The 23,724-nt window shown below is 39.5% G+C and overlaps 1 protein-coding gene across 2 annotated transcripts in view; it reads left to right on the top strand.

Moving 5' to 3' along the window:
* Positions 1–23,724, top strand: part of LOC126425316 (uncharacterized) — a 211,491-nt gene that overhangs the window by 136,675 nt on the left and 51,092 nt on the right. For both annotated transcript variants that reach the window (XM_050088296.1, XM_050088297.1), the window contains one exon: positions 6,728–6,996. In XM_050088296.1, coding sequence (XP_049944253.1) covers positions 6,728–6,996 — 269 coding nt within the window. The remainder of the gene's footprint in view (positions 1–6,727; positions 6,997–23,724) is intronic.

Below are 23,724 nucleotides of genomic sequence, written 5' to 3' on the forward strand. Positions count from 1 at the left end.
TTCGCATGAATGGACACAGGCAGACAGTGTTTGTTGGTAATGAGGATCACCCTGTGGCTAAACATGCCTTGGTGCACGGCCAGCACATCTTGGCACAGTGTTACACCGTCCGGGTTATCTGGATACTTCCCACTAACACCAACCTGTCAGAACTCCGGAGATGGGAACTTGCCCTTCAGCATATCCTTTCTTCTCGCTATCCGCCAGGCCTCAATCTCCGCTAATTTCTAATTTCAATTTGCCGCCGCTCATACCTCACCTGTCTTTCAACTTCATCTTTGCCTCTGTACATCTGCCCCGACTGACATCTCTGCCCAAACTCTTTGCCTTTACAAATGTCTGCTTGTGTCTGTGTATGTGTGGATGGATATGTGTGTGTGTGCGAGTGTATACCTGTCCTTTTTTCCCCCTAAGGTAAGTCTTTCCGCTCCCGGGATTGGAATGACTCCTTACCCTCTCCCTTAAAACCCATATCCTTTTGTCTTTCCTTCTCCTTCCCTCTTTCCTGACGAGGCAACCATTGGTTGCGAAAGCTAGAATTTTGTGTGTATGTTTGTGTTTGTTTGTGTGTCTATCGACCTGCCAGCGCTTTTGTTTGGTAAGTTTCATCATCTTTCTTTTTAGATATATATATATATATATATATATATATATATACACACACCTAAAAACAAAGATGATGTGACTTACCAAATGAAAGTGCTGGCAGGTCGACAGACACACAAACAAACACACAAAATTCAAGCTTTCGCAACAAACTGTTGCCTCATCAGGAAAGAGGGAAGGAGAGGGAAAGACGAAAGGAAGTGGGTTTTAAGGGAGAGGGTAAGGAGTCATTCCAATCCCGGGAGCGGAAAGACTTACCTTAGGGGGAAAAAAGGACAGCTATACACTCGCGCGCGCACACACACACTCATATCCATCCACACATACAGACACAAGCAGACATATTTAAAGACCAATATATATATATATATATATATATATATATATATATATATATATATATATATATATATATATATACACCTAAAAACAAAGATGATGTGACTTACCAAATGAAAGTGCTGGCAGGTCGACAGACACACAAACATACACACAAAATTCAAGCTTTCGCAACAAACTGTTGCCTCATCAGGAAAGAGGGAAGGAGAGGGAAAGACGAAAGGATGTGGGTTTTAAGGGAGAGGGTAGGGAGTCATTCCAATCCCGGTAGTGGAAAGACTTACCTTAGGGGGAAAAAAGGACAGGTATACACTAGCGCGCGCGCGCTCACACACACACACACACACACACACACACACACACACACACAGACATATACGGATACAGGCAGACATATTTAAAGACAAAGAGTTTGGGCAGAGATCTCTTTGTCTTTAAATATGTCTGCCTGTGTCTGTATATGTGTGGATGGATATGTGTGTGCGTGCGCGCGAGTGTATACCTGTCCTTTTTTCCCCCTAAGGTAAGTCTTTCCGCTCCCGGGATTGGAATGACTCCTTACCCTCTCCCTTAAAACCCACATCCTTTCGTCTTTCCCTCTCCTTCCCTCTTTCTTGATGAGGCAACAGTTTGTTGCGAAAGCTTGAATTTTGTGTGTATGTTTGTGTTTGTTTGTGTGTCTATCGACCTGCCAGCACTTTCATTTGGTAAGTCACATCATCTTTGTTTTTAGATATATTTTTCCTACGTGGAATGTTTCCCTCTATATATATATATATATATATATATATATATATATATATATATATATATATATATATATATGCTCCAGTCCAGAATCCCTGAACCATTACACCAACAACCTGACAACAGCTTTTGCATCCCGCAACTACCCTCCCGACCTGGTACAGAAGCAAATAACCAGAGCGACTTCCTCATCCTCTCAAACCCAGAAACTCCCACAGAAGAACCACAAAAGTGCCCCACTTGTGACAGGATACTTTCCGGGACTGGATCAGACTCTGAATGTGGCTCTCCAGCAGGGATATGACTTCCTCAAATCCTGCCCTGAAATGAGATCCATCCTTCATGAAATCCTCCCCACTCCACCAAGAGTGTCTTTCCGCCGTCCACCTAACCTTCGTAACCTCTTAGTTCATCCCTATGAAATCCCCAAACCACCTTCCCTACCCTCTGGCTCCTACCCTTGTAACTGCCCCCGGTGTAAAACCTGTCCCATGCACCTTCCCACCACCACCTACTCCAGTCCTGTAACCCGGAAGGTGTACACGATCAAAGGCAGAGCCACGTGTGAAAGCACCCACGTGATTTACCAACTGACCTGCCTACACTGTGACGCATTCTATGTGGGAATGACCAGCAACAAACTGTCCATTCGCATGAATGGACACAGGCAGACAGTGTTTGTTGGTAATGAGGATCACCCTGTGGCTAAACATGTCCTGGTGCACGGCCAGCACATCTTGCCACAGTGTTACACCGTCCGGGTTATCTGGATACTTCCCACTAACACCAACCTATCTGAACTCCAGAGATGGGAACTTGCTCTTCAATATATCCTCTCTTCCTGTTATCCACCAGGCCTCAATCTCCGCTAATTTCAAGTTGCCGCGACTCATACCTCACCTGTCATTCAACAACATCTTTGCCTCTGCATTTCCACCTCGACTGAGATCTCTGCCCAAACTCTTTGCCTTTGAATATGTCTGCTTGTGTCTGTATATGTGTGGATGGATATGTGTGTGTGTGCGCGCGCGAGTGTATACCCGTCCTTTTTTCCCCCTAAGGCAAGTCTTTCCGCTCCCGGGATTGGAATGACTCCTTACCCTCTCCTTTAAAACCCACATCATTTCGTCTTTCCCTCTCCTTCCCTCTTTCCTGACGAAGCAACCATTGGTTGCGAGGACAACTGAAAGTACACTGCGCGTGGACAGCTGAAATACTGTGAGAATCAGCCATTGTAATTTTATTGAATTTCCTCATTCCTCTGAATTCCCCTTAGAAAATGTCTCTCATTTACCACTCAAGATTGATTAATAACTGTTGTGATATGAAAGTCAGTTGATTTCCTCTGCTTTTCAAGCTCTCAGATACGATGTATGAAACTGTGTCTCAGTTCACTGAACGAGAAATCGTATGGGGGGGGGGTCAATCGAGATCATTAGAACCTTCAGTTGTTGTCAACATAATAATTGAATTACCCTTTGAGAATTGTTCATTAAGGCTACCAACTTCAGCTTGACAATTCACCAAATACCAGAAGTGTTGAGTCATCGGCTGGAAGAAGAAAATGAATGAAAATCTTATAACTTGGTTTTTATGTAAGAATGATACTTTTTACGAGATTTTGAAGGGGAAAAAGAAGCAACAACTTAAACAAGCTTCAGTACACCCCACTCGCACACCTGCCAAATTGCAGTGGCTTTCATGCTATATTTATGTGAAGAATCGCTACTGAGGTCCGTTGAGCCCGGGTTTTTGTTCGTACTTACAAAGGTGCTGTAATGGTGTACCTCATTTTGTTCACATGTGATTCTTGAGGTTTATAATTGTTGATGTATCTAACAGGCTGGCTTGCACTTTTTAATTGCAGGCCATGAAAGATATTGAAAAATAGTGGAACTAATTAAGTTAAAGTGCATTATGATTTTCACTTCCTGTCATAAATTATCGACAGTTGGGGAGCCTGTAGCAGCATGTGTTGTGGATGTTACACTTGTTGGGGAAAGTTTGCTTTCTGGCTATTGAAAGATATCTTAGTCATTCAGTTAACTCCATCTGCTATAGATTGTTCATGTGATTCTTTTCAAAATAATGTGGAACCAGTCAGTTTATTACCTATGAATGCATGATACCTTTGTATTTATGCTCACAGGCTCACTGTTTAAATAGTTGTCCGTGGAAAGGATGTCAATTCAGATTTAAAATTTACTTTTCTTCTTTTTGAAAATTTTGTCATATTGGATAAAAAATCAAGAATTTTTGTTGCCATATATTGCACACTTTTCTGAGTAGTTGCACACTTATGATTAGTAACAGATTACCCCTCCCCTCCAACCCCTAAATCCTTCATCTAATGTTGTACCTGTCATTTTCTTAATTTTTTATAAAATTTCATTATTAAATTGAACATATGACAGTGATAACACTGCACTGTTTATTGCAAAAAAATACTTATTTCATAAGGGATTACACAGAACATTATACCATAAGACAGCAGTAAGTTGGCATATGCCAGGTAGATCAACAGGATGACCTTTTTCCCCATGATTACCAGTGAACATAGATGGTTAACTATTTGAGGAGCTCAAAAATGTTTCATCAGTATAGTCATTTAGATATTGAGGACATTCGTCTCTATTAATTGACCCATGTTTGTGTGCAGAATTTGTTGTTGATGTTACTGTATTTGTTTGACATAACTAATTGAACTGTGAACATTTAATTAAGGTGGGAGTTATTATGAAGCCATTGAAGGCCATTATTGAGAATTTATGTACGAGTATTCAGTATGTTTTTGTCTTCAATATGAAGACCAGCTTGATGCAGCTTTCCACATTAGTCTTATCTTGTGCAAATCTTTCCATATCTGCATAACTGCTGCAGCCTATGCCCATTTCAAACTACTTACAGTAGTCAAGCCTTTTCCTCGGTCTACAACTTTTATCCCCACGCTTCCCTCTATTGCCAAATTATCTATTCCTCAATTCCCAAGAAAGGTCCTGCAACTGATCCCATGTTATACTCAACGTGTGCCACAAAATTCATATCTCCCAGATTCCATTCAGTACCTCTTCTTTAGTTATCTGATATACCCATCTAATTTCAGCATTCTTCTGCAGCACCACATTTCAAAAGCTATTCTATTCTTGTCTGCATTGCTTACCACTCAAGTGTCACTTCTGTATAAAGCTATATGCCAAAAAAAATACTTTCAGAAAATATTTAATTTAGTTCTGTATCAGTTTGAAGGTAGCTGGTGCAATAAATTACAGGTATAGCTTAAGGAGAACCTTTACAGTTCGAATACTTGGTTGGTGCCATACTTTTGGGGAAGACCATGACATACCTGCCAAGTTTCCCAGTTTTCCCAGAAGATTTCCAGATTTTGGGGCAGTCTTGAGGTTTTCCAGATGAACATAATTTTTTTTCTAGATGTTCAACTCCCAGGCTATTTCCCACCCATCGCATTCCAGGTTTGACTTTCGATAATAGCTGCAATTCTGAGATGCAAGCGTTTGAAATTCGACGGAATGTCAACCTACAATATTATCGATAATCCCTTCTCCCAGAATATTGCTGCGCTTTTTTCGCTAACTCTATGTGCTTGAAACACTGCTGGTGAAAGTTGATCGAACGTTCTATCGATAATCAAGTCTCACAGTTTATTGCTGCATTCTCTTTGTGCTTCAACTGCATGTTAGCGGGAAAGGTTTGTTTACGCTCACTCCTATGCGGTGTTTGCTGTTCGTTCTGGTATTCGTGCAATTGTGTGACGAATTTTGGTGTGATTTAGTGTTTTCATGATGAGTTAAACTAAGAAACGATATCATCAGTCTTTCAGGGATTCATATTCTACTGAATTTCCGGATGTTATGCAATCACGGAAAGATGAAACACTCGTGTTCTGTTCCACGTGTTCGTACGATATAATCATTGTTTACGGAGGAAGAACTGAATTAATAAATAATATTAAATCCTTTAAACACGTCTACAATATGAAAATGAAGGATAGCAGTAGGAAAATTGATTCATTTTGCAGGTTGATGACTCTGCTACTATTGAGAGTGAGAATTTGACAGACTATACCTAATGGGCTCACTTTATGAGCATTCGTGGAGCTGATGGTGTTCCAAAGTACTATAGGTTATCCAGGCTAATGCTTTCTGTTTTGACTCTACCGCACAACAGTGCTGAGTGTGAGCGTGTGTTCTGCTTGGTGAACAAGAATCCCAATCAGTTCAGGTCCTCCGTGTAGAATGAAACTCTGGGATCCATTTCTGTTCTGAAAACAAGAATCAGCAGTCCATGTTACATGAATAGTTTTCCTTCAAAATTTTTGAAGAAAGCTACTCATCTTCATCTCTCCTGTGCAATGTGTAATAGCAGAAAAGCTCATTTTTGTGTAGTGTGTAAACTGTTCCCAGTGTTAAGTGACAAAAAATGAACCCTCATCGGTAAGTAACTTGTGTAAGTACCTAGTTCAGAGTTCGAAAATAGTGATCTTAAAATGTAACGTACATTATATGTGTTAACATTATCTGTAATCTCTTTCTGTTTAGTCTTTTCATGCTATGTTTGAACACCTTGCAACGCATGCAACCGTTAAATTTTTTTGATTTGGGATCCTCTGGATTTCTGTTTTTGAAAGTTGGCAGTTATGCCATGAGCAGTATTCAAAATTTTCAGTCAGTTTTTGGATGTGTAGCTGGATAGTGTCAACTTACACAGATTGCTGTAAGGATTTTAGCTGAAATATCAAAAGAATAGTTAATTTTGGCTCAATTGTACGCCTGAAAATTGGTTGGACATTCACTTCATCATTAGAACTTAAAGAACCACAGTTTTAGTAAATCTGTGAAAGTGATAGCTCTTTCATGAAATGAAATGTCCACATTATTTCAAGTGCAGCTACAGAAAATTGTGTGTGTCATTGAAGGATGCAACCTTTTTATCATAATGTGTCACAATTACGCTTAACAGAAGCACTGCATTTTTTAGTAGCCCATGCTGCCATTATTCCTTGTTTCCTCTTTTGCAGTGGCAGACAGTACGGCTGAAAAATTCGCCTGTTGCTGACTGGAAAGGATGCGTGGCAACTTTGGCGAAGCGTGGCACTCGCCACCTGGACATGAGGAAGATGCTGGTGCCGGCGGGCCGTGCTGACGAGTGGTGGGCGGCGTTCTGTGCCAACATAGGCCGCGTGCCCTGCCTGGAGTCAGTAGAGCTCTGCCGCTGCCCCGCAGCCGTCGTCGAGCGTGTGGCTCAGCAGTGCCCCCAGCTCACGACACTGTCCGCGCTGTCCATTAAGTGAGTGAACGGTCTATCTCCATTGGTCCTGAAGGTAGCATACTGATCTGGCTGCACCATTGGGTAAACTGGTTGATCTTCAAATATAAATGGCAGTGCCTCAAATGCTGTATCAGCTCCCAATAATTTGGGAAAAGCATGATTACAGTAATGTACAATGTACTTCACTGTTTACATACTGACATGTTCGCAGCTTTTTCTCAGTAGCCAAATACTCCTGTGGATACCTAGTAAAGGTTTTAAAATATTTGTTTGTATTCTCTAGACTCACGTTAATATAGTCATTCTTTGTATGTACACTGATCCGCCAGAACATTATGACCCTCATACCTAACAGCTGGTACGTCCACCTTTGCCATGGATAACAATGGTGGTGATGTGTTGTGGCATGGAAGCAATGAGGCCCTGGTAGGTTGCTGGAGGGAGTTGGCACCACACACAAAACACACACACACACACACACACACACACACACACACACACACCACCACCACCACCACCCAATTCCTGTAAATTCTGGGGAGGGGAGCTCTGACGTCATGTTCAATCACATCCCAGATGTGTTTGATTAGGTTCAGATCTCGCTGGTTTGGGGGGGGGGGGGGGGGGGGGGGAGGGAGGGACATCTCATCAATTGGTATTCACCACTGAGTTCCTCAAACCACTCCATTATGCTCCAGACCTTGTGATGTGGCACATTATTGTGTTGAAAAATGGCACAGCCATCGGGAAACGTGATCGTCATGAAGGTGTACATGGTCTGTAAGTAATGTATGATACTCCTTGGCTGTCATGGTGCCTTGCATGAGCTCCACTCGACCCGTGGATGCCACCGTGAATGTTCTCCATAGCCTGATGAAGCTGCCACCAGTTTGTCTCCATCTTGCAGTACAGGTGTCAAGAAGCAGTTTCCCTGGAAAATGAAGATATTGGGATCCGTCAGATCATGCAGCGATCTGTCACTGTGCCAGTGTCCAGTGCTGATGATCACATGCCCATTTCAGTCATAGTCACCGATGTCATGGTGTTAACATTGGCACATGTATAAATTGTCAGCTGCGAAGGCCCATCGTTTGGAGTGTGCGGTGCATTCTGTGCTCAGACACACTTGTACTCTGGCCAGCATTAAAGTCTGATGTCAGTTCTGTCACAGTTCTCCGCCTGTCCTGTTTTATCAGTCTGCTCAGTCTACAGTGTCTGAAATCTGTAATGACAGGTGGCTGTCCAACCCCACGACATCTGAACTTGGTTTCACTACGGTTTTGCCAGTGTTGAAGACACTCACCAAGATCTACTCCAACACCCGACAAGTCATATATACTTTCTGAAATGCTCATACCGAGCCTTCGAGCCATCGCAATCTGCCCTCAGTCAAGCTCAGATCAATCGTCCACCTTCCCCATTCTACAAACGGACAGCACACTCCCTGATACTGCATGCTCTGTGCATGTGTCTGGCCAGCAGTCATTCCTCGCCAGGTGACTCTGGTACTGCTTGGATGGGTTTATATCAGTATTAGGTTGGTGGTCATGATGATATGACTGCTCTGTGCGCGTGCGCCAGATCAGCACAAGTGCCAGATTATTGAAAGTGTATGAAATTTAGTTTCAGCATTTGGACTGTACTTTCTTTAATCCAAACATACATTCATTTTCATAGAAAACTTAGTCCTGAAGTGTGTACTGATACAGTAGTATCACCCACTATGAAATGTTGTTGAAATGATGATACTTGATGGTGGCATCGACTTTAGGAGCATTACATTGGTACTGCAAGTATCTAGTTGTTGCATGATTTACTCCAGAAAGGTATCTGCAGCTCCTATCTCCCATGTCCTCTTCTTGATTACTTTCCTCCACACTTCTGATTATTTTTTCAACTGTTAATGTGTGGTCTCAGTTTTCTTCATTCAGCCACTTAACATAGTCTTACTCATAAATTTCTCCTCTTCCTGGAAGCTTGTGAAACATCTTAATGTAGTGTTGGCAATTGATTCCACTGTGACCGGCCCATTGCTGCGCTCATTATTGGCTCCAGCTGTGCATAAGTGGATGGCCATACTTTTCCACAGCTCTTCATTATGGTAGAATTCTGCACTTTACCCCATGCTTCTGTTGTACATTCATTGTACAAGGAGACAGGAAGTGCATGTCTGTAATGACATTTTAATTGATTGCAAAATTTCTTCAGCTCATTCCTCACAGCTGGTATAAATGTGATGTGGAACCACTGAGAGAACATTTCTCTTTCTATCATCACTTTCTTATGTGCAGAATGTTGCATTGTTAGTATTTCTTTTGCTGTGTTGAAAACAGTGGATATTCAGATTTAGCAATCAACATGAGCAGTAGTTTATGACTGCCATTTGTGCTACAACATGCTAATAATATTACACTGTGTTTCTGTTGTTTGTACGTACGGGATTCCTCCTCGTTGTTGGCAGCTAATTGTTTTTTCAAGGAAACGTGTTATCAAAGAGGCCAGTTTCATCAGCCTTGTACAAGGCATCACCAGTTAAATCTTCTTCCTGTTTTATCTTCCTTACTTTCCTTACAAACTCTTCTGCATATTTTTTGCTAGTTGGGCAATTTTCCACAGGGACTTTTGGCTGCTTCATGCTGTGTTATTTTTTCTGGTTTGATATCAACCCAAACAAGTTATTGCTGCCAAATTGTGTAAGTGTAAGTGCAAATGCTTTTTCCTTTGTTTATGGGTCACTGACTGGAATTCATTTACTATTTTGTATGAATCATCTGTAAACAGCTGCATCCATTTATTCCTTCGCACTCTTTCACACTACCTTGCATTTTCCCAACTTATTATCTATTTGGGTTGTGCACTGTCACATAGCATCTTCTTTCTTTTTGATGTCATAAGTTGTTGCCCATCCAGTATTGTACTCTGCAGCTTTCTGCAGAGAACCTTGGTACAACTTACCTAAAATTTCGAGTTTCTACTTGAGGTATAGCGTAACATTTCTCTTTTTAGGAGCCGTGACACTGGTCTATAAAGACAGTCACAATTTTAAATACGTATAGCATTGTTTTAACATTATAATTAACTAAAAACATTGTTGTGTACAATAATTAACTGTCATGCATGCGAAATTTGCGGGGATGTAAGCCAGGTTACTGAGACGCAAGATTGCTGAGGGTCAGATTAGTGATAGTATAGTGTATTTCAAAATGCCTTCGAACTGAAGATGCTGCGTTAACTTCTTGCTCTTCACTGTTGACATAACAGTCATCCATAATAATGAAGATAAACAGCAAAAATGTGTGTATTTTAGATGAATTGTGTAGGAAATACAATCTCAGTGTGTCAGTAGGAAGAACAAAATTACTAGCTTTCGGATGTAAAATTATAGTTAATAGGCAGAGATGTATGAAAATGTTGCATTTTGGACATCTCAGATATGGCGTCAGCTACCAGTGTGTGTGGAGAAGGCCTAAGTTTCAGCACATAGGTGACACAATCCATAATCATTTGAAGAATGTAATATGTGAAGAGACCAGAAGGAAGTTGTACAAAGTAATGTAACTGACTATAAAATAATATGGAAGGATAGATTGCTACTAGTCATAGAATAGATAGTGAGTGGCAAACAGACACCGTGGAGAAAGAGAGCGAGATATTGTTAGCTGTTAGACTAACAAGGGAACTGTCCAATCCAACATGTCTGCCATAAACTGTTTTTATACAGCAAGAATATGCTGATTGACAAACACTGTCAAAGTATTAGCTGCTAAGACATACTGCAACTGTATTTATGTATATTTCTTGTTGAAGTTTGCCAAATTTGTAGCTCACTAGGCGGCTGGCAAAATGTACACCGCTGCCATGGTGTGAACTTTAGTTTCCGTTGAAAGTTTCTCTGACACAATTGTTCAGTCACCATTCACTTGAATTTGCAGTTCATTCAATATCCATAATAATTACCAGTTGCCTTTGCAGTATCGCGTAAGTGTTAACAATGGGGATAAAACTGAATAAATTTTCTTTGTGATTTCTTAGTCTATGCTTCCTAATATCATCGTTCTTCTGCAGTTTCCAGAGTTTCACAGTAATGTGAAACCCTATTAATGTTTTCAACCTTGCGAAGATGAAAGAACAACAACATGGTGTGCATTCGAAATCACCTACTTTTCCTGAATACCTACCAGGTGTACCGGTATGAAATGAAATGTGTGTTTTTTTGTGAAAATGAAACTCTAATTTTGAATTGAAAAGTAAAAACATTTTGTTCAAAGTACTGACCATTGCTTTCTATACATTTTGACCACCTTTCTGGCAATTGGTGGACACCACGCCAATAGAAATGTTCGTCTTTTGCAGCAAACCGATCAGACACCCAATTTTCGACTTCTTCATAGGAATCGAAGTGTTCCTCCGCCAGTGCGTGTCCCATTGATGAAAACAAATGGTAGTTGGAAGGGGCCAAGTCTGGTGAATACGGCGGTGGAGTAGCAACTCCCAGCCAAGTGTTTTGACTGTATTCTGAACCAGTTTTGCTTTGTGTCCAGGTGCATTGTCGTGTAAAAAAATTACTTTGCCATGTCTTCTGGCCCATTCTGGTCTTTTTTCGATCAATGCGTAGTTCAGATTGATCGTTTGTTGTCTGTAGTGATTAGTATTCACAGTTTCACCGGGTTTTAGAAGCTCATGATACACCACACCTTTCTGATCCCACTAAACACAGAGCATTGTCTTCTCGCCGAATTGATCTGGTTTTGCAGTCGATGTTGATGGTTGTCCCGGATTAACCCATGATTTTTCCCGTTTTGGATTCATAAAATAAATCCATTTTTCATCGCCAGTAACAATTCGATGCAAAATTGATTTCTTTCATGTCTTTGAAGCAAAATTTGACAAATGGTTTTTCGGCTTTCCATCTGTCTTTCATTCAATTCTTGTGGCACCCATTTTCCACACCTTTGGATCTTTCCCATAGCTTTCAAACGGTCAGAAATTGTTTTCATTGATTTATTCAAGATGGCCGCGAGTGTAGAAGTGTGTAACTCTAATACGAGAAAAAGTTGCAGTTGTGTGCTAAAAAAGGGTGTTTGCGAGAATTGTAACATCGAAATAACAAATTTAAGAAAACGAGTTTCAGGTCTACAATTCTTAGTCAACACTTTAAGAAGCGAAATCACCACACTCAGGAATGAAAATCAGGAACTATGGTCGAAGAACAAATCAAGTGAGGTGGCACCTGACTTAGGGTACAAATCGTCCATGTGGAAAGAAGGGAGACACAAATGTAGAACTTTAGCTGGAAAAATAACAACGAACTTTGCAACAGCAGTTACATTTACGGATAAAAACAAATACGGTGTTATGCAGTCCAGTGACGGTGTTGAAGACAGTGTAAATGATCCAGACCATTCAAAAGACAATGCACTGAAAACGAATAATCACTCTGGGAAAAACTATGATAAACGGGGGACATCAGGTAAAAAGAACAGTGTGCTTTTTTTAACAGACAGCCATGGCAGGAATATATCTAGTATGTTTCGAGAAATAAATCGAGACATAGCAGTGACTAGTGTTGTTAAACCTGGAGCGGGAACTAAACACGTTTTAGACCATTGCATTCAAACAAAATCCACGCAAGAAGATGACTTCGTCGTATGCATAACGGGATCAAATGATGTTGTGAAAAATGAAGCAGATGTCTGTGTAAAAGTGCTTCAGAACTTTCTAGAAAAAAATAAATCAGGGAATACAGTTGTTGCTACACTGCTTCATAGGCACGATCTAATCTATAGTTCGTGCGTTAATAAAGAAATTCGAAGAACAAATATTAAAATAAAGTAACTGTGCTCTGAATAAGCAAATTGTGCTGTGGTTGACGTAAGTAAACTGCAGTGTAACCTTCACGCCAGAAATGGCCACTACCTAAACTATGAAGGGAAAAAGTTTGTGTGCGAACGTGTCAATGAAATAATTAAAGAAAGACTAAAACGGACTAAAACAAACTACGAAAGTAGCGGTTTGAGTAATACCTGGAATGTACGTCATTTTTTAGTATAAAAGTCAGTGAATCGGTGGGTAATAAACCTCCTGTACTTGAACTAGATGCTAAAAGCGACATTCGAATGAGAGATTGTTCACAAACAATAAACATAAATCTGTTACTGTGATGCAAACGAACATTCGCTACATTAGGAACAAAGTATTACAATTAGAACATTTTTGCAGTATTGAAAACGTGGATGTTGTTTGTATCTCAGAACATTGGCTGACAGAAGATAAAGTACAATATTTTGTTCCTCAAGGGTATGCTGTTGGAGACATTATGTGTAGAAGTGAAAGAAAGAATGGAGGTGTCCTAATATTTGTTAAAGATAGTATAATGCTCACCAAAATAGATGTTAGCTGTTATTGCGCAGAACTAGACGGAGATTTTAGCTGTATAAGACTAAACACAGAGAATACTATAATTGTTAGCTTATATAGATCACCAGGAGGAGATGTAAATACATTTTTCGAAAGGTTTGAGGTGCTTATGAGAAAAATACTAAAATAAAACTAATTATCTGTGGCGATTTCAATATTGGAATGGCCAACAGTGATGAACATGTCACTAGAACACTTTTTGATATCTTAAGATCACTAAATTTACAATGTACAAATTACACACCAACATGGGATAATGCGTCCTTAGATAATATTATAGTAAATTTTTCTAGAGATATGTATGATGTCAGACTTGCCAGTGGAGCCCTAGCTGATCATCAACCATTGATTTTAACATTCTGCTGTGATCAGTTGCCTAAATCAGACAAATCAGTCAGAATCAAGTCCAATGCCACATGGGTAAAAGGACAGAAAGATGAATATATTAATTTATTTATTGACAGATTATCTGATGTTAACTGGGACTTTGTATACAACACACAACCTGAGAAAGGAGCTGGTGAAATGCTGTTTAAAAACTTCCTGAAAATACTCACAGAGTTATGGTACTCCTGCTCACCATTAATCAAAAGTAGCCCTAAGCATAAACAGAAAAACAAACAGCTAAAATGGTATACAGATGAGCTAGCTCTCACTAGGGAGGAGATGCTCATACTGTACAGAATATATAAAAATTCTTGTAAAGAAGGACCTGAGCTAGATAATACTTCTTATAGAGCTTATCTAAAATGTATAAAAAATCTACAAAGACAAACTGTCCTTGGCCAAAAAACAGGCATGTGAACATTACATTGAAAGTGCTCCCAACAAATGTAAAGCAGCATGGGATATCATCAACCAATTTAATTCACAAACCCTTACACAAAATGCAGTGCTGGTCCCAGAAGAAGTAAATAATTACTTCCTAACCTCAGTGAGTGAGCTGTAAAACAAAATCAAGCAAAATGGCACTTGTGCACTACATCATCTTGGTGCTGTGCCCCATAGGAGGTATACTTTCCACTGGAATGTTGTCACCCCAGAGGATATTGTAAAAGCTGTGGCAAGTTTCACCTACTCCAAAAGTATGGAATGTTACTGGTTTTCTGACTATGCAGTGAAAAAAATAATTCACTTTATCTGTCAACCTCTTTCTTTCATTTTTAATATGTGTTTAGAATCTGGAGTTTTCCCAGATGCACTCAAAACTGCTAAAGTTATACCAGTCTTTAAAAAGGGAGATAAGCATCTGCCCCAAAACTATCGACCAGTTTCTATTGTCCCAATTTTCTCTAAAGTTTTTGAATATCTAGTGTACAGTCAACTAAATAACTATTTTGAAAAGCATGATCTCCTCTCCAACAGACAGTTTGCATATCAACATGGTAAAAATACCACTACTGCTGTCACTGAAGTTGTTAACCAGGTGTTAACTGCATTCGAAAATAAGGATCTAGTATCAGTTGTACTTTGTGATCTTAGCAAAGCTTTCGACTGCATACCATCTAACACCCTACTTGCAAAACTGAAATTTTATGGCATACACAAACCATCTTTAGATGTAATCGAATCATACGTAAGTAACAGGAGACAGTTTGTATCAATTAAACATGGATGCTCTTCGCTGAAGGAAGTTCGGACTGGAGTGCCTCAGGGCTCGGTCCTAGGTCCTTTTCTGTTCATCATTGCAATTAATGACTTACCTTACCATGTAGGAGCAAATTCAGTTGTGTGTTATGCAGATGACACAACATTGCTCAATACACACTGTGATGCAACAGAACTGCATCAGGCAACACAGGAAAAACTAGAACTAGTAATGAATTGGTTTTGTTCTAATGAACTCCTATGTAATCCTGATACAACACGAGAACTAATTCTGGTTTTAACGACAGCTGTTGAAAGCAAGTCAGTCAAATTGTTAGGACTCCACATTGATTCAAAATTAAACTGGGAGGAACACATTAGCCATATCTGCAAGAGAATAGCAAGAGTGTGTTATCTCATCTGGAGACTGACAGATGTTGTCACTGATGAGTATCCAAAGGTGGTATGTTTTGGCCTGTTTCAGTCACACATTTCCTACGGCATATTGTTATGGGCACATTCTTGCTTTGTCAGTGAAATTCTGAAAATTAAAAAAAAAAGTAATTAGAATAATGAGCAAAGTTAAGCCCAAGGAACACTGCCACCCCCTCTTTATCAAGCACATGATATTAACTGTTGTGAATATATACATCTACACAGCACTGCTTTATGTCAAAAGCAACTTAAATGAGTTAGAGACCAGAGAGATCATACATCCCCACAACACCAGAGGCAAACAGGACTTCGACGTACCAAGACACAGACTCACAATGACTGCAAACTCTCACAAAATAATGAGTTTAAAACTCTTCAATAAACTTCCAGCATCTGCTCGCTCACTGACCAGTAATATTTTCAAACGTAAGATTTATGACTGGTTACTCAAACACCCATTTTATAAGATAACAGAATATTTTGAAATAATCATTGACATTAGTATATAAGAATATTCCTAAAAGAAAAGGAATTAAATTGTAAAAACTTTATTGTAAAGTTATTGTTAATTGTATATTTAATGTTCAGACCTATTCCGCTGTATGTAGTCAGTGGTAAATAAACTGAATACTGAACATTTAGCATTGCTGCCATTTGCTTCTGACTCAAAGTATCATCTTCATCCAATATTGCTTGCAATTCGGCATCTTCGAACTTTTTTGGTGGTCTTCCACGTTCTTCATTTCTTACATCAAAATCATTATTTCTGAACCGTTGAAACCATCTTTTGCATTTTACTTCTGATAGAGCATGATCACCATACGCCTCGACAAGCATTCAATGTGACTCTGCAGCACTTTTTTTCAAATGAAAACACAAAATTAATGCTTTCCGCAAATCGTCTCTTTCTGGTACAAAATTCGACAATGTTAACACGATGAAAACATATGATGTTGTTTGTTCCATGACTTGATGCGTACTAAATATCTTTTGACAGATGTCATACCAACCAAACAAAAAAAAAATTAAGGCTTGTTCGTAACCAATGTTCCCTATCAACACATTAGTATCTTAACGCTCATTTCATACTGGTACACCTGGTATGTGTGTGTTATTTATTAGTTAATTTCTTGCACACTCAGTCCAATGATGTCAACATTTTGTTAGAAATTTTGGAAGTGTTAGAAGAAACAGGAATAACTCTGTTGGTTCTGTGAATTGTGGTTCGAACGGTGATTGTTGTGGTAATTAAATTCCACAAAAGAAATAAGAGTATTTTCCAAGCCCAAAGAATACATGTATAAGTAACATCTTTCATGGAGAAAGAAATGCTGTAAATATTTTGGTTAACCAAAGGAGGGACAAAATGCTTAAATTGGAACAGTGTACAAAGCCTGTTTCATTTCGTAAAATGTGAATTTCATAAATGGCAAAACGGTTTATGGTACTCTGAATTACAAAGAAGATAATATTACTGATTTCTCAATGTGGTTGAATAGATTTAGGAAATTATAGAAAAAGAAAGTCACAAAATTATGAAGGGCACCTCAAGTAAACTTCGATAGAGATGGCATTAATAGGTACACTATGTGATCAAAAGTATCCGAACACCTCCAAAAACAAACATTTTTCATGTCAGGTGCATTGGGCTGCCACCTACTGCCACATACTTCATATCAGTGACCTCAGGAGTCATTAGACATTGTGAGAGAGCAGAATGGGGCGCTCCGCGGAACTCACTGACTTTGAACATTGTCTGGTGATTGGGTCTCACTTGTGTTATAAATCTGTACATGAGATTTCCTAAACATCCCTACGTCCACTGTTTCCGATGTGATAGTGAAGTGGAAACCTGAAGGGACACGTACATCACAAAAGCGTACAGGCCGACCTTGCCTGTTGACAGAGACCGTCGACAGGTGAAGAGGGTCGTAATGTGTAATAGGCAGACATTTATCCAGACCATCACACAGGATTTACTGCAAGTACTATGACAGTTAGGCGGGAGGTGAGAAAATTTGGATTTCATGGTTGCGCGGCTGCTCATAAGCCACACATCACACTGGTAAATGCCAAATGACACCTCACTTGGTGTAAGAAGCGTAAACATTGGACGATTGAACAGTGGAGAAATGTCGCGTGGAGTGACGAATCACGGTACACAATGTGGTGATCCGATGGCAGGGAATATGGGTAAGGCGAATGCCCAGTGAACACCATCTGCCAGTGTGTGTAGTGTGTAGTGCCAACAATAAAATTTGGAGGCCGTGGTGTTGTGGTGTGGTCATGTTTTCCATGTAGGGGGTTTGCACCCCTTGTTGTCTTGCATGGCACTATCACAGCACAGACTACATTGATGTTTTAAGTGCCTTCTTGCTTCTCGCTGTTGAAGAGCAATTCGGGGATGGCGATTGCATCTTTCAACACGTTCCAACACCTGTTCACAACACACGGCCTGTGGCAGAGTGGTTACACGACAGTAATGGACTGGTCTGCACAAAGCCCTGACCTGAATCTTTGGGATGTTTTGGAACGCCGACTTCGTACCTGACCTCACCAACAGACATCGATACCTCTCCTCAGTGCAGCCCTCTGTGATGACTGGGCTGCCATTCCCCAAGAAACCTTCCAGCACCTGATTGAATGTATGCCTACAAGAGTGGAAGCTGTCATCAAGGCTGAATGTATGTCTGCAAGAGTGGAAGCTGTCATCAAGGCTAAGGGTGGCCCAACACCATACTGAATTCCAGCATTACCAATGGAGGGTGCCATGAACTTTTTTAAGTCATTTTCAGCCAGATGTCTGGATACTTTTGATCACATAGTGCAGAGAAATTTGTAGTGGAAGTAAAGAGGAAACTTCTTTTCTCCCCTAAAATCCTGTGTGTAAAGCCAGTCAGTCAGGTTTCATGAATGAACAATTTGCATACTGCACCTTATCATTTAGAGTGAAGAAAAGAAAAAAAAGGTAGATAGACAGTAAGTTGTGCAGTTGATAATGCTATGACACATTAGTAATATAATAATGCCAGTGATTCCTATCAGTGGATTACTGTTTCCATAGTTTTATTTCTTTCTTCAGGAATATCAGGGCATATTAGGATTAAAAATTTACAAAAAAAGACTGTTTATTTGCAGAAGTCTTGTGATTGACATAGTAAAATTTCGAAAAATGGAAGACAGCAGTTTTAAGTATTCCATTTCAAATGTCTGCTTACCATTTGCAGAAAATAATTCTTTGCTTTTGTTAGACTCTTGGCCTGGACATTACGACACCCGTTTAGGACGATGACAAGAAGACTGTTAATGTAAGTCAGATTCCACCCAGAACTAATGGTGCGTGATTCAGCCTCTCGATGAGAAAAATTTCGACAGTGTAAAGCATTTTTCAAAAAATTGCAGGGAGGGCACTATAATTTCCGATACCTCTGTAACATTTCAAATTTGTTAGTGGAACAGTATTGTTAAACTTCAGGCATATCTGCATTGTCAGTTTGCATCACCACATATTACGAAATGTGTTAAGTACGCCCAGCACACAGCACAACTGCAAAACAACAGCCATGAGCATTTCCTACTCAATTTCAGTTCTGTCTAAATAAAACTAGTAACTTCTGAGTGCCCAAATCCATTAATTTTGTCGGGTGTAAGCAGAATGTTTTCCTCATCTAGTACACACATCACATGTTTGTGGTGACTACAGGGAATAAACGAGGACTGTTTCATTGTTAGCAAAATATACATTATTTAAAAATTATAAGCAATGTGCTACAGGAATTGTTATGAAATATTTTATGTCAACAAATTGAAATCCCAATTGATGTATGTAATGTACCATCATACACAGCCTTCATTTTCTTTCTTCTGCTAGTGACTTGTGTAATGATTGCATCTTCAACAGTTGTCGATATGAACTGCAAATTATTTAGAAAACAATTTGGGATGCTTTTGGTATGGTTTAAGTGCTTAAAATTCACTTATGTGTGCACGTTGGACTTTGCACTACATGGCGCTACGTCATCTTGTCACCGCTGCCTTTGCTTATTCATTGATCCATGCGCTAGGGCTGTACAGCTTTGGTTGTTCATGCAGAAAAGTAGAGAAACTATAACACCTTTTTTTTTCTTCCCCAGTGTATGTTAGCAGTAATAATACGGACTGCATTTCCTTTGGTGTATTCTTCCTGCATCAAAAACTTCAGGGTAGGTTTTGACATGTCCAATTGGACCATTCCCTTTTAAGTCTTTCCTCAGACATAGACAAAACAGAATTTTTGTTTTGTTATGCCCATATGTGGAGGAGGATTTAGTTCAATAGCCAGTAATATTTAGGAGTTGTGTCTGACAGTCAATGCCTCATCTATATGATGAGTAGCAGTCTATAGTTTTCATATTGTTACTATTCCATCTTGTATTTTCCATTGGTTCACTATAAAAGCAAACAGCTGTAGCGGGAAGAGAAGTACACAAAACAACGAAAAGAGCATACGGAGTACTGAGGGAATTGAGATAAACTCGCCTACAGTCCCATGGCTGAAAAAGCACAGTAACAGTACCTCAGTGATCTCTGGAGTAAAATGAATGAAAATGGAATAGGAGAGGGAAATGTAGCTGGTATAAAGAAAACTGAAACATAAATTTTCAAATGTTTTAAACTATTGTCAAAAATGTGGACATATGCCAGAGAAATAGAAATACTAGTGTTGTATCCTGTATTTAGGAACCAGAAAATGAGCGTCATTTTAGTCGAAATTCGTGCCTGTTTTTTGGCAAAACCTAATGTTTATCCCATGCCTTATTCTAACAGTAGCATGAACAAATCATTTTGCACATGACCAGAGAGACAGTCCCTTTAATTATAAAATACTCCAGGTTGTATATGCCCCAGGGCAAATGGGAAATCCTGGGAAAACCCAGTAATTTTTTCATCTGGGGAAAACCTAGGAATTTTTTAGAAGTCGGTGAATTTTTCATTGTCTTAGTTTCTACTTAAATTTTTGTTATTTCTATTTGTTAAAACTGATAGTCTTACAAAGAATCTTACTTTAGCCCACTACTGCAGTATAATACTGCAGCAAGAAAACACGAACGAGAGAATAAGAGTAAAACAAATTTTTATTTCCAAAGACAATGTGCCATTTACAATGAAACAAACTGTGCACACAAGCATCTGCTGACAGTGAAAAGGCTTTGGGATGAAGACTGTGCAATACTTTGTAACAACAAACTGCTTTCGATGAGTCTTGTGTGTCACTTGTTTACATGTATAACAGGTTGCAGGAATATAGTGCGATTGTTTGAGAAGTGTTAGTTCCAAAGTAAATTTCCTTTTATGCGAGATAAATTATGTTACGTGTGAGAATGTGCGATTAATTTCTTAAATCCCGTGGGGACCAGCTGCTTAGAAAAATTTTGATCCCAGAAGACCAGCCATTTGTGCCATTATTTAAAACATAACTGACATATTTGTGTTTTATATATCTTAAAGGGTAACATGCTAAAAAAGACCACGCTTCAATGTTATTTTCATATTTATTTTAGTTCTTTCATAGATTATTGAGCAGTTTCCCACGTAATTATTTTTTCTATAGAAAAGTCGAAGTGCTTGTCAGAACAGCTGTTCAGCTAAGTAACCCACAAAATGTACGGTGCATGGCAGCTGAAATTTTTAATTGTGCCTGTCAGAAATATTTAGCTGCTGCAATTTGAGCTGTGCTCTAAGGTTCCTGCCTACCACACCCTCAGAAAAAAACAGCAAAAAGTTTTGACATCCAGTATTACAGGTGAAAGCTTAGCCTGTCATGCAGCTGTAATGAATGTATATTAATTCAAACTATCAACTTCTTGTATTTGTTGTTCCCAAGCAGTGATGTCACAATTGGATGACTAAATCACAAGTCCTATGCTCAGAATATCTGCTGTTAATGGCTGGCGAATCATTGTCGTATTGATACTTTCATAACACGAAAACATGACGTGCACGTGCTGCTGCGCATCAAAGATCATTGCAAAGTATGTTGTGTTTTTGCTGGGTTTCATTTCCTAAAGTGCCAGGACGTTCTATGATGGTATATAGTACCGTTAACATTCGAAGGATTTGCAAGTTCTACAGCTCCAAGGGAAAGTATATTGTCGCATAGTTCGGAAAAAGTGTATTTTCACCTGGGAAAAGTGTATTTTTAATCAGGGAAATCTGGGAAAAATCCAGAATAGATACAGTGTGAAGAATTTGACAGAGTGCTGAAAGACTTAAGTCGAAACAAGGCCCCGGGAGTAGACAACATTCCAATAGAACTACTGCTAGCCTTAGGAGAGCCAGCCCCGATAAAACTATACCATCTGGTGAGCAAGATGTATGAGACAGGTGAAATACCCTCAGATTTCAAGAAGAATATAATAATACCAATACCAAAGAATCCAGGTGGTGACAGGTGTCATGGCTGCAAAATACTAACACAAATTCTTTACAGATGAATGGAAAAACTGGTGGAAGGCGACCTCAGGGAAGATCAGTTTGGATTCCTTAAAAATGTAGGAACACATGAGACAATACTTCCTATATCAACATCTTACAAGATAGGCTAAGGAAAGGCAAAACTGTGTTTCTAGCATTTGTAGAGAAAGCTTTCGATAATGTTGACTGGAATACTCTCTGTCTGACCATTGTAGGCTTTGCAACACTGGCAAGGTATTCTGTAGACTCCAATCCCATATCATCCTTTGCTGAACTGAGACCCCAAGTTTTTGTAGGAGGGTGGAAGATTACTTTGACATAATGTTTCCTTAATATTTGGCCCAATTTTGACAAAATACTGCCGACTTACGTGAGGAACACTCCAGACGTGAATCTCACCTTTTCCTACTGATCTTGTGGATGGTTAACGTTTCTTCCTCCTGAAAGCTATACTGATCTGTTGTGGAGAATATCCATTATCTTCGAACAGTGATTGTAGGTTTTCTAGCCTCTTTGCAAGGTTGTCTCCATCAGACACAACATATGCCCACTGCACCAATGTTCGAAGGAAACATGTAGTTTGTGATGATGGGTGATGGCAGCTAGGTACTTCCAAATACATGTCTATATGTGTGGGCCTATGGTAAAAGGAATTTCCCAATAGTCCATCCACTTTATGACTGACAAAGACAGCTACCCTTCTCCACTTCCATTTTAAATTTGATATTCTCATGGATAGAATTCATGTACTTCGAAAATTGTGAAAGTTCTTCTTCACTGTTGTGCCAGACTGCACTACAAAAGTATGATCCACATATTTTCAGAATACTTTAAGTTCTGCTGAATCAGGTGGTCTCCCCTCAAAGTCTTCCATAAAGTTTCCGGTATTTCGTCGAAAGTAGGCTGAATATTAAGTTAACATCATGTCAGAGTAATCTTCTGCCTTAATACAAAGACTTGTACTCTTCTCAGTTCAGCAAACAGTGATCTGGGATTGCAGAAAGAAGGCTGGAGCCTACAGAATACTGTGCCAGTGTGGCAAAGCTTACATTGGTCAAACAGTGCGTGAAAGATGAATCAGACACGACCGCCACACTCATCGTTCACAGCCCATTTAAGTCGGCATGCTGGACATTGTATCTCCATGGGACATTCCATGGATTATTCTGCCATGGAAACTTTGGCCTTGACAAGATCCTTCTGGGATTCAATTATTTAGGAATTAGTGGAAGTATGTTTAGCACAAGCTCTTATTAACTGTGATGGCATCTTTCAGCTTGATAAGGCATGGGACCCAGTGATTTCTTTGATTTCTTCAGAAAGAAAACACCTCCAGCGACATTTAATTTTGCCACTGAATTTCAACTCAGTGAGTGCATATTCTGACCGGGAGCGCACGTGTAATATCTCATTGTGCATGTGCCTGTGCTCCATAGATAGAGCAATATTCGAAGAGGATGCAAAATTCGACAGAGGTTGCTCATGTAGTAGCTGCCTTTGCGCATGCGCCTTCACGCCAATTTTTGGTATACATTTAGCGATGCGAACTAGCAATCTACAGCACGAACACCTGAAGAAGGCTGAATTTGTTCTCAGCCAAAATAACATGGCATGAGGTCGACGTTATCCAGCTGCAATCCCGAAATTTCGTAGAGTACTCTTTATGATGGGAAAATTTTAAGAATCACACTCCAATATCGATTCTAGAGATGCGGTTCTATTTGCCAGACTGCAACTTCCACCATCTATTTTTGCTCCCTGGTAAGTGCACAACTGTTTTTGAATCATGGTTCTGTTTTCAAATTACGTCTTGCTGTTAAAAGTTTTGCATAATGTGGATGGAATAATTTTTTA

This window comes from Schistocerca serialis, chromosome 10 (assembly GCF_023864345.2).
Source record: "Schistocerca serialis cubense isolate TAMUIC-IGC-003099 chromosome 10, iqSchSeri2.2, whole genome shotgun sequence".
NCBI lineage: Eukaryota > Metazoa > Arthropoda > Insecta > Orthoptera > Acrididae > Schistocerca > Schistocerca serialis.